Source organism: Erpetoichthys calabaricus, chromosome 14 (assembly GCF_900747795.2).
Source record: "Erpetoichthys calabaricus chromosome 14, fErpCal1.3, whole genome shotgun sequence".
NCBI lineage: Eukaryota > Metazoa > Chordata > Cladistia > Polypteriformes > Polypteridae > Erpetoichthys > Erpetoichthys calabaricus.
The window spans coordinates 63,135,561-63,148,040 of NC_041407.2; the positions used below are offsets into that span (position 1 = coordinate 63,135,561).

A 12,480-nucleotide genomic window follows, 5' to 3' on the forward strand; every position below is an offset into this window, starting at 1 on the left:
AGGAATTTCAAATTGATTTCGCCTACGCCCTTCACTTGCTAATTCACCAAATTTTAAGACACTGTCTATATTTACTTTTGTAATCTTTATTGATAATTTATATATTTTTAATGTTTACTATACTGTTCTTTCAGTTTGAGGTGCCATGTCATGGTGCTCACAATAAAAAATGCCATATAGTTTGAAGATCAAATTGTACTTCATATGGTAATATAAATATATATCATGTTTATTTTCACTGAATGCAGACATGGGGAGAGACATTTTTTGGTCTCTTAAGAAGAATATTCAATACATTAAAATCAAGATCTTGAATTTGTCTTATATACTGTATGTATACTGTAATGTATTTCTTCAGGATTACAGTTTAGTATATAAAAGCAAACCTATGTGCTTTACTACATATTCTATAAAATCTAAAACAAATGTGACAATACTCAATCAGAGACGTCATGACAATTTTATCTGCCTTCCAGTAATATACGGCAGATGAAAGCATGTCTAATAAAGAATTATGTCTTCTCTAGTAAGTAGATTTCAATTAAGTGCTATTGCCAGACTAATTTAAATGATTTGTAAACAACTCTTGCAGAAAACCTCTGCTCTGGATATTTATGAGCTAAACGATATCTGCCTCAGGGTAGGCTATTGGTGAAAAATGCATTGATTGTGTCATTGATTTTGGGAAATGTTGTAAAAGTTAGCTCAATATAGTTCATGCAGATGCTATGTGGATTAAAGAACCTTGGTCTGAACTAGATCAGTTAAGAACAATTAATTTTATATATATATATATATATATATATATATATATATATATATATATATATATATATTATACATACATACAGTAAAATATATGTTTATGTATTTTATTTGATATGTACATACAGTATATCAATTATCTGTATAAACATATGCATATGAGATATAGTGACATACGGTATGTATATGTGTAAAAGTGTGTCTGCATGCAGTATACACACATATACAACAAAATATAAATATAATATTTTATGTGTAATTTGTTGCATTTATATTTTGCTTATATGAATAGGTGCATATACAGTAATACAAAACTAAAACCATCACTCTTTCTTTAAAAAATGATGTGTTTTTTCCAGTTTATGCATGACAAAATTTCTTAATAGATTAAAACAGAGATCAAACGTCACATAAAGATTTGTTCGCTAAATTAAATAACTCCATAAATTACATAAATCCATAAATGTATTATTTCTTGCATACTGAGCTGGCATTCTGTAATAAAAACCCTCATGAAGGCTTTTTGAGATGGAGTCTTTAAGATAATTTGCAGCCTTTTAAATGGTCAGTATCTGAAATCTAACAATTGAATTATTCACTAGTCGAGTGGTATCTGCCTGAAATAAAGCTGAACACAGAGATTCATGCTGGCCTAAACTCAGATTTTCAAAATGTTTCAGATATGAGTAACCTTGGCATTTCCTTTTTTGTTAGAAGTTTTCATTTATAGCTCTCGCAAATCAAGTCGGTAATAAAAATAACAATGCAAAACATAATTATTCCAATTCAAGAGGAGACTTGCTCTGCTGCTTTACGACTAGGGCTGCTATAAATATAAATGTCATTGCTTGACATGTTTATTCAGCTAGCGACAGATTTATGGGTTTGGGAGCATTTACTGATACTTTACTGGTTGTTGTTGAACTCTGATTATTAACTTTGAGTTTTCAAAAGTCCTAAATATGGAGAAAATGGCAGTTTGCCCAAGAAAGAACAATTTATTCATTGTATTGTCTTCAGCGAGGCAGATTTGTTTCTGCCTGGGCAGTGAGCTTCACTGTGGATGCAGGTTTACTGACAGAATATTTGCAAGAAAAGAAATCTGCCCGATATTTCTAACTGAAAATGTAAATATTAAAAGGAAAATACTGACAGAACCTGTCATCTAAAAGGAATGCATCTGCAGTATGAAGTACCCGCTGCAACATTCTCGCTTTCAGAGGAGCTTCTCCAGTGTTCAGCGCTTCTGTCTTCCTACTCTCACCGTGAGAATGGATACGACCGCAGTTGGAAGCGCTCATGAAAGGCTAGACGCTTGATGCCAAAGAACTAAGATTATTGCATTTGAGACCCACTGCTACTTATCTGAGATTTAAATCTACAATTTAAAGAAGACCATAAATAATTTCAAAAGAGAACAGTCAGTATCATATTAATGTATTAATTTCTAAACGCAACCTGATTGATGTCAGTCACTGGTGTAAATCTTACTACAGCAGGTTGTACTATTTTAATCGAGGTAGGGTCACGAATATATATATATATATATATATATATATATATATATATATATATATATATATATATATATATATATATATATATATATGTGTGTGTGTGTGTGTGTGTGTGTGTGTGTATGTGTGTGTGTTACGGCCATATATCAATATATTTTCGCTTGCATTTTTTCCTTTTTAGTCTTTTTTATGTTTTTGCTTTCTTGCCTTCTAATTTTAACATTCATTGCAAATCCCTCAAAAAGCAGAACATCAACTTCACCCCACAGTGTTGTGGCGATCTCTAACCCATGGTTTACGAGGGAAAAAGCGCACACCCTAAAGATAAACCTTTACTGGGTTACAGTGCGTTGACTTGAACCGTATAAGCGGATAAAACATGGAATCTGCATGCCTTGAAAAATGCGCACACACTCAACCGTAACAGAACTAAAAAAAAAAAAAACTTAAGAACGCAAAGCTGTTACAGTTAGGTCATTTTATTTTTTATGTCCTTCTTGTTAGCAGTTTGGATGCAAACACAACACAGAGAATATCCAGTAATCCATCTCCACCGAACTGCGCGGACACTTCGATCTCAGAAAGCTTCCAGATGTGCACTTTAACCGGGGTTGCTTCGATCACACGTGACGGTGGATCACAGACCGTCCTGCTGCCACTGACCACTTCACCCCGCAGCTTTAAAGCTACAGTACGCAGACGGTGCCGGTCTCAAAGATGGGTCAGCTAAAGATCATTCAATGCACTTCCTCCGTCATCTTTGACAATTTAATACACATAGGCGCATACATACAGTATTCGAAATGACTGTAAAGCGCTGAGCGCTGGAATCACCAACACAGAACCTTGTCGGCCAGGTAATGCTTTTAAGATGTCAATGCCAGTCTCCCCTCTACAATTTTAAGATTTGTAAATGTACTGTACTTCGATTCTCACATCATGATGCAATTCATGGAAATTTCACAGAAGGATTTACCTCATAAATGTCATGCAGATTGGGTTAGATTAGCATCCTCAAAAAATGAAAGCAACACACGTACGCGCGCTGGTTGTATAATGCCTGTTTTAATGTGCCCGGTGTCATGCACACCTCTCATGGTACTGTGCATTTAGTGACACATGCATGTAATGCACAGATCGCGCTCACGTACACAGACGCGCATACACTCGCGCACATAACAGAATTCATGCAGTCACACACATTGTAGCTTTGCAGTTCGACAGCTTCAAATTCACCCAGAGCCATTTTAAACTTACCCGCTTCAATCTGCCAGACACCTAAACAGCTCAGAATTAGCGCTACAGTAGAGATGAAAAAAGCCTCCATCCTTTGAACAATCTTTACATTCTTCTTCGAAAATGTACAATCCCATTTATTCGGAGATGTGTTCGTAGGTGCTTAGCTCCCCTTTGACAGTCCGCTCCGCTGTCTTCGCGTGTTACAAGCGTGTTAAAGGACTGCGAGACCGAGCCGAAGCCGACATCACCCAGCATTGCATTTCAGCACGCGGGACAGTTCTCCGCCTCTGGCTCTAGTCAGCCAGACTGTGGTCGTTTATTATTATTTTACTCTTTGTATGTTGTCATCTTTTTTTTTTCGACGTCAGGCTAGAACAAGAGCAGCCGACATAACAGTCTAGCTGAAAACAGTTCCATGGTGTGCTCCGAGTCAAGTCGCTCCTGTCAGTTGCTGCCCGATCGGTCCAGCTGTGCAGAAGTCTATTTAAAGAGCTGCTCAGGAGAGCCGAGTTGGTGCAGAATGAAACGTGTTCTCTTTGACAGAAGTGAACATCCAGCCCATCGGGTTCACCGCCGCCGCAGCGGACCAGCTTGAGGGCTCCCCCAGCCTGTCAGTCAGTCCTGTGCTCGATTCAATAGGCGAACGCGCTCGCCACGCATTCTACTGTAAGTTACGTTGCAAATAATGTATGCTAATATAACGGCTGTCATTCATAAATTAGTCAGCATCTTAACAGCCTGATCGGCTCGTCTATGGCTTAGTGCACGTTGCATTTGTATCTTTTCTATAAAGAACACGTTATTATCTTCAAATGAAACAGCAACAGGAATAATCAATTAAATGCTATTCCAATAATAGAACTGATCATCGAGAAATCCAGGTTTTCCTAACTTTGAACAATAATATAGTTCCTTTGATTGATATCAAAATGAATTACACGATGATGTCAATCCTGAAGTCCGTGCGGTGCGTAGCCATGAATGCTGTGATGTAACGCGATTCAATAAGTACCACTTGGGTAGATGGAGCTTACGTTACACAATAGTGCCCAAATAATGTGGTCGCCTGACGCGTTCAGATTTACAACAAAACCATTCTCAGGCCTGTTTAATCCATTTTAGCGTCGCGGACGGCCGAAGCCTATCTCTGCAGTGTTATGCACAAGGCAGGAAACATGGGGCCTCACCTTCACACAGCGGAATCGGCAGTCAACTTCAGCACCTGTTTGTAAACGTACAGTGAAAACCAAATACATCTCATTCAGACACCGGCAGATCTTGTAAACCCCACACAGACAACGACCTGAGACAGAATTTGAATTCAGGAAGCTGGATCCGCGAGGCGGCAACCACCGACTTTCATTAGTGCTGTGCTGAGGAAGTCCGGCAGAGCCGTCGCTACGATAAAGCCCAGCAGTCTGCCAATGCCCGTCTGTCGGCAATAAGCACAGCCAGTCGTGCTAAAAGAACTTTGTGAGTCTGAGCGATTGAGTCAGCGAAAACTCGCACAAACTTGCAGATTTTCACCGTGAGACTCGTGCCCTTTGGTACTCACACGTGGACTCCACGGGTGCCCCGAGTGCCAGAAAGAAATTCCACTTTGAAACATAACGGAGTGTCACACACTTACTTGAAATGACTGCGACAAAAAAAAAGCTTTCCACAGTTTTAGGACAATTAGTACATTTACTGTATTGCTGAAAAAAGGGAGATCACTGAAAATGAATATAAATGTTTTTACTCTAAACAACAAACATAACACACTTTTTGCAATGTGGCGGACAGCCGGGTCCCATACCCGGCAGGGACGCCCCTTCTGCATCTGTTCCGGGGGAGCAACCATGGGCAGCTCAATACCTCCCGGGGGACGCTTGGTGATAGCCTCCCTGGCGGACAGTGATCCCCCAACCTGTCGCATGGCTCCATGGGAGATGGAGTCCTCCACAGCCTGGTTGGGGGCTCAGATGGCCGCTAGGGGGAGCTGCATGGAGTCAGCATCCGGGCTGGATGAATCTTCAGCCCCACCCGGAAGTGCAATTAGGACCAGGCGGTCAAGCACCCGGAATGCTTCCGGGTGGGCTATAAAAAGGGCCAGCCACCACCACTCAGGGAGCCAGAGTTGAGAGGAAGGAGACGAAGCTTCAGGAGGAGTGGTGGTAAAGGAAGAGAAGAGAAGAGTGTTGTGTTGTAAAAGTGCTTTATGGACTGTGTATTGCCTGTGGGTCACGGGGAAGACGTGTGCCCACGGATGAAGAAAATAAAAGTCTTTATTAGTTTCATACGTGCCTCTGTGTCTATCTGTGTCTGGTCGGGCACCTATATAGCGCCTTTGTTACAGTAAATATGTAGTGATTTAAATACAGCACAAAAATGTGCTTCTGATTTTCCTAAAAATAAAGCTTCAAACAATAATCTGTTTAAAAAGATTAAGTAAATGTTTGCCAAAAAAATGTTTTCTGGCTTGAATTCATTTAAAAAAGCTGAAAATTTTGTAAATAGCGGGGACAGCAGTTTTTTCCATGGTTGCCACATGGATTTGTATTAACGGAAATGCCATTTCACACTTACAAAGTTACCTTAATGAAATTCACACAGTTCTCAGTGCTTACAGTTTATAATCCTCTAGCACAGCATGTATAAAGTCATGACCCAGCCAACAAACAAATCCTATTATCCACTGACAAGATTTTATGAGCAAAAGAACTTTCTTAAATAAATGAAAAAAAAAAAAAATGATCATGTTACAGTTGGGCTTCTTTAATGTATTCTTTTAATTATAAAGCATTATTAGAGGGAACAGCAAAAAAAAGTACTCATTTGTCTCCTAGATAATAACACCTATATGATATAAGTCGGCATCAGCCTTCTTCTGTAAGGACAGTTTGTTTTAATTCTTGTAATGACTTCATATTTTACTGCACCGATACTCAAAGTCGAGGGCTACTTCTGGAAAGTAATGGTGGGCCAGGGGGCATACTTGTAATTACTTTGTCAGTCAGTCATTTTCTAACCCGCTCAATCCAGACCAGGGTTGTGGGGGTGCTGTAACCAATCCCAGCTAGCATAGGGCAAGGCAGGAAGAAACCCTGGACAATCCGTCACAGGGTAAACACACACACACACACGCATACACACCCGCACACACACACACATATACACACACATACACACACAAGCCAATTCAGAAGAAACCCACACAGACACAGCGAACGCATGCAAACTCCATGCAGGGAGAACCCAGGATGTGAACCCTGATATCCTTACTGCAGGGCTACCTCTGTGCCACTAATTACATTGTAACAGCAGTAAATTAATGTTCTTTTTGTCCACTATGTTGCCCATCAAGTCCACACTTACTGGGAAAAGTATTAGGAACACTTGTATACCTGCTTATCCTTGCAATTATCTAATTAGCCAATCAGGTGGCAGCAGTGCAATGCATAAAGTCATGTAGATACAGGTCAGGAGCTTCACTTAATGTACAGTTTACATCAAACACCAGAATGGGGAAAATATGTGATCTCAGTGATTTCCACTGTGGCAAGATTGTTAGTGTTAGATGGGCTGGTTTGAGTATTTCTGCAACTTCTGATCTCCTGGAATTTTCATACAAAACAGTCTGTATATCTACATACCCAGCATATCCAGTGGGCAGAGGTTCTTCAGATGGAAATGCTTTGTGGATGAGAGAGGCCAAGAGAGAATGGCCAGACTGGGTTGAGCTGACACAAAGGCTACAGTAACGCTGATGACCACTCTCTACAATTGTGGTGAGCACAAAAGCATCTCAGAATACCCAACATGTTGAACCTTGAGGTGAATGCGTTACAACAACAGAAGACCAAGTCAGAATCCACTCCTGTCAGTGAAGAACAGAAGGTTGAGGCTGCAGTGGGCACAAACTCACCAAAACTGGACAGTTGAAGACAAGTTTGATGAATCTTAATTTCTGCTGAGGCACACAGATGGCAGAGTTAGAATTTGGTGCCAACAGCAAGAATCCATGTGCCCAACCCTCCTTGTGACAACAGTCCAGACTGTGGCTGGTGGTGTAACGGTCTGGAGGAATGTCTTCTTGGCACAGTTTGAACCCATTAATAAAAATCAATTAGCACTTGAATGCCACAGCCTATTTGTGTGTTGTTACTGACCATGTGCATCCCTTCATGGCCAAAATGTACCCATCTGTAGTGGTTACTTCAAGCATGATAGCGCACCATGTCACAAAGTAAAAGCCATCTCAGACTGGTTTTATGAACATGAAGATGAGTTCATTGTGTTCTTCAGTGGTCTCCCCAGTCACTGGATCTGAATCCAACAGAACACCTTGGGGATGTGGTAGAAAGGGAGATTCCAAGCATAAAATCTGCCAAAATTGTGTGATGCAATCATGTCAACATGTACCAGAATCTCAAAGCAATGTTTCCAAGACATTGTGGAATTCAAGTCACGAACAATTAAGGCTGTTCTGAGAGCAAAAAGAAGTCCTATCCAGTATTTGTATAATGTTCTTAATAATTGTTTATTTTAAATTTGTGCTTTTTAAAATGTATTGTGAAGTAGGAGTGAACCTTCATTAGCAGTTATGGCTGTAAGTATAATGAGTGTTGCATGTCTGCCTTTAAAGTGGGACAGGTGACCATGCAGCTCCATGGCGCTTAGTGAAGGCAGGCTAGTGGGAGGTCAGAGTAAGGTGCATGCACTGGCTGAGATGATCACCTTCAGTTTTTAATAATATTCACAGGCAGAAGTAAATCCAGATGTGATCACAATGTAAGTGGCCAGACTGTTAACTTCCTGCTCTGCAGACTGTGCCCAAATCCTAATCTGTCCCCCTCATTGGATTTCACTTTGATTACGTTGTTGCTGTCGAGCTGGAAGGACACCAAACTGATACTGGCCATTACAGGTTGTGGCTTAACAGTGGCAGTGACCATGAAAGGGTGTCAGTCAGGTAAGAAGGCCTCATTCTGGATTTTGAAGTTGTCAGACTATGTCTTGAAATTCTTAACAAGCTTGATAAGCAGTGCCTCCATTTTAGAAGGTGCCATCTCATTGATATCCCACAAAGTGCAGGGAAATGCAACATGCTCCACTATAGATTAGTGAGAAATAACACCAAGTGTGCTTATGCCCCATCCCTGCATTGAGGCTGTCTAACTGATGAGTCGAGTAGAAATGTCGCTTGAGTACTGCATTCTGTATTAAAAGTAATCACATATGTGTGTTTGACTTGAAAACAGCTTAGACATCACTATCTGCACTTTAAGAATGTAATAGACTAGGGGGCTCTGCCACCTGCTCGCAGCTCGCGTATGGGGAAGAGAATGTACAATTTAAACAGATTGTTATTTTCATGGGAATTGTTACATATGCATAATAGGCCTAACTATTTTATATTACAGCGAGTAATTAACCATAAAAAGAGTAAAAACTAATAAATTGCCAGAAAATTATGTTTCATGTTGCATTAGAGGTATTTGTTGCATTATAAGTTTTTGTTCTGTTTGGTTTTGAAATTAACATGCAAATACTTTGTAAACTTACACTTTTACTGTAAAACTTCAGTAAAAACAATGTTTGGAATTAACTTTTCATCAATATCGTATTGAATTTTGATTCCGTGTTCGGACTTACATCTTGACAACGCAACGTATAACTGCCCGTGAGTGAATATCATTTCTTTCTCTCTAATACATACACCAACGTTTTCGAATGTTTTTCCCTGTGATTTGTTAATTCTCATAGCAATGGAAAACTGTAAATGTTTTAATATGAATGGCATATCAAGATCTCCTTTGGTTTCTAATGTTATCCGCAGAAGATGCATTACATTACCTTTCTTGTCACCTGCTAAACTTTACATGTCAGAATTGTTTGACCAATTTTAAATACAACTAATCTTGTCCTATTGAATAGTCTATCACTTGTACATAAATTACGCAATAACATTACGATACATCCTTCTTTCAACAGTAATTCAGCCAGTGGAAGACCGGATGGTGTTAACAGTTGTAGATATTCTTCGGGATATTGTAAGTTTAAGTTTTCATCTTCCGCACCATCACCACAACTGTTTCAGCATAGTCTATTGATATGCATTTAACCAATTTGCCATGTAACCGATCAACAATTTTTGCATTAATTCATTTGACTTCATCGTTTCTCTGTGCTAGGATTGCCCGTGTACTCATTTCTTCTGTTGATAACCCTTTGGGATGAAATTCTTCAACAAGATTTGGACATAATATGTCTTCTTTAATTGGGAATTTAAAGTGAGGAAAATGACAAAATTTATAAGAGCTGAGAGCGCAGGAAGTGTGTCTGACAAAAGCATTCACACGAATGAGTGGTGAGAGGACCGTGGGCGTGGGCCATTAACAGGAAATGGTTGAGAGGAGGACGGGACTTGAAATAATATCTTGGCAATAGTCTCGTCTCAGGATTTTCTTTTATAATAGAGAGACAATTTAATAAATTGCATAAAGCGTTGACCGGCCCACGAACCAGACTCTGATTAATGGTGTTATACTGTACATCTAAAGCGGCAGGCAGTGTAGTGCAGCAGCTAAATCATAAGGTTACCAGTTTGGCCTTTTTCCCCTTGTTTTGTAGGCCTTTTTATTTAACAGAGCACAACTTCTAACTCCATGACTTGAACTAAGAATAAGGTCACCATCCTACTCGTGTGTCATAAAACATGACTAAAAGAAAGAGGCGTTAGGATGGCTATCCGACTGTAAAAACGTCAAGTTGAACAACTGCCCGTCATGGGTGAATCCAAAAAATGGCCCTTAAACCGCCAAATAACATAGCATTCTAAAACCCACTTAATCCAGATTGATTAATTTTTTTTCAAATATGATCAAATAGTCCTTCATCCAGAGAGCACAGTAAGAAGAAGACTCCATTTGAAGCCATCATTTAAAGACAGTGAAATATTCAAATGGCTAACAGCGGTTCGGTAATTTGAATTAATTGATGCTAAATCAATTGAATTAAAAATGGTGGACACAAATCAAAAGACCTCTTGTACAGTTCATTATAAAGTGCATTTTCTTAACCTACTTATTCTTTTATAAGATTAATGGTGCAACTCAAGAAGCAGCTTTGGACATGGTGGCAGTCCATCACAGATCTTTTAAGTAGTTGGTAGTATCAATATTTGTTCATATGTGTATTATCATCTGTTTTGAGCTTTTTAATCATGAGGATTCTGTTTCTGTTGTTATGTTTTGTGATTTAAAAGTTAATATTCATTAACACCTTAATTTTATTTATGTACGAGGAACTGTTTTGAACGTCACATGGGTTCAATTTTTCATGCTGATGACTTAATGGAAGCTACAATATAAATTTGGCAGCAGTTCACTTTGTTATCCCTTACTGAAAGAAAAGAGCTATTTGAGCTTCATAGCTATGGTTCGCTTTCTTTTATATGCCTCTATGACTTTTGTTTTTTGTTATTCCCTTTCATTCTGGTAAGTCGTTGCTTTAGATTCTGGTATTCGGACCCTTGCTTGTTTTTTGACCCCAGTTTCTCATTTCTCAATCATCTGCTGGTTGTTTTGTGCTCACAATAATCCTCTAACCCTACCCCTAACCCTAATCCTAATGTATCCCAATCTTGTATTTTACCAGAAAATTCACTCTAACTGGTTTTGAAAGATGAAGCAGGCCGCACTGATCAGCACTTACAGTATATCCTGTATGAGTGAATGTGTTGAAGTTAAGATCACATAATAACCTTTGAAATTCCAGCAGTCGTTTGCTTCGCTTTAATTTTATTACTGCTGTCATTTCTTTTCGTAAATGAAACAGAGACAGTTAATTAATCATATTCATTTTGCAGGACAGACTTGTGGACACCGTTTCTACTTCTAGGAATTACACTGTGCGCCTTTCCTATTCTGCATTTCATTAAGTCATATTGTTTCGTACACTTTCTTGCATCAGTCATGTCTAAAGATGTTTATCAAGATTACAGCTATTGATGGAATCTCGCATATCAAGATTAAAAATGTAAAAGGTTTAAGAGTAATTAGTCTTGTATTTAAAATATGGAGAAAGAAGCTGTAGATGCAGCAGCACCGTGTCAAGGATTTTAGCCACTGAGCCGCTACTTTCCGCTCTTTATAAAGCAGTGGAGGCAAAGATTAACACCAGGCACTGTGCTCTGTAGGTGGCAAGCTCCTCACTTCAGAGGCAAGGGAGAGAGGTCTAAAAGGCTGTATCCATGGATTCTACCTAAAGCCTGCTGGGTGACAGCTAAGCAGAGCTCACATAGGAAACGAGGGCCAAGACGGCATTGTGAAATATGGCTAGCAGAACCACGAAGATAATAAGCTCTGAGTTAGCACTCAAACTCAGTTTCACCTTCATCTCTTCATTTGCACTGGTCATTTCTGTCAAGCCTACCCATTTTTTTGTAAACCAATAGACTTCAATGACCAGAGGTGGAAAGGCACCCAACAGCTTATGAAACTTTGTGAAGTGTATACTGCACTGGCATTAATAAATAAGTAATATTATACAGATTTTAAAGGTTATTGATTACTGCAGATACTTATATTTTTGGAGTTATTCCTATTTTCTTATTCCTATTTTTCCTATTTAAACCTTGCAGCATTTATATTAAATACATTATCAGATAATAAAGATGTGATATTTTAGTTATCTCATAAATAAGATCATATGATATTTAAGTATTTATATTCTTCCAATAGCCGTGGCACCATATGGAGGAATTTTTTGGATTAATAATTAAATTAAATTTAGATTAAATTAAATAAATAAATAAGCAAATGAATGAAAGCACTTTGGAAATGTGACAATAAATAAAGAAAAAGCATGAAATATGAGTTTTAACAAATAAATATTTTGCAAAATATGTTTTTTTGGTGGCTTATATATTTATTTACCTTTGTCCGTAATATTCCTCCAAGTACAACATGAAAGT

The 12,480-nt window shown here is 38.7% G+C and overlaps 1 protein-coding gene across 1 annotated transcript in view; it reads right to left on the reverse strand.

The window, feature by feature from the left end:
* fndc5a (fibronectin type III domain containing 5a) overlaps positions 1 to 4,251 on the reverse strand; it is a 115,648-nt gene extending 111,397 nt beyond the window's left edge. Inside the window, exon 1 of the mRNA XM_028819515.2 lies at positions 3,540 to 4,251. Within this exon, the coding sequence (XP_028675348.1) occupies positions 3,540 to 3,609 (70 nt within the window). The 5' untranslated portion in view covers positions 3,610 to 4,251. The remainder of the gene's footprint in view (positions 1 to 3,539) is intronic.
* Between the last annotated feature and the right edge of the window lie 8,229 nt (positions 4,252 to 12,480).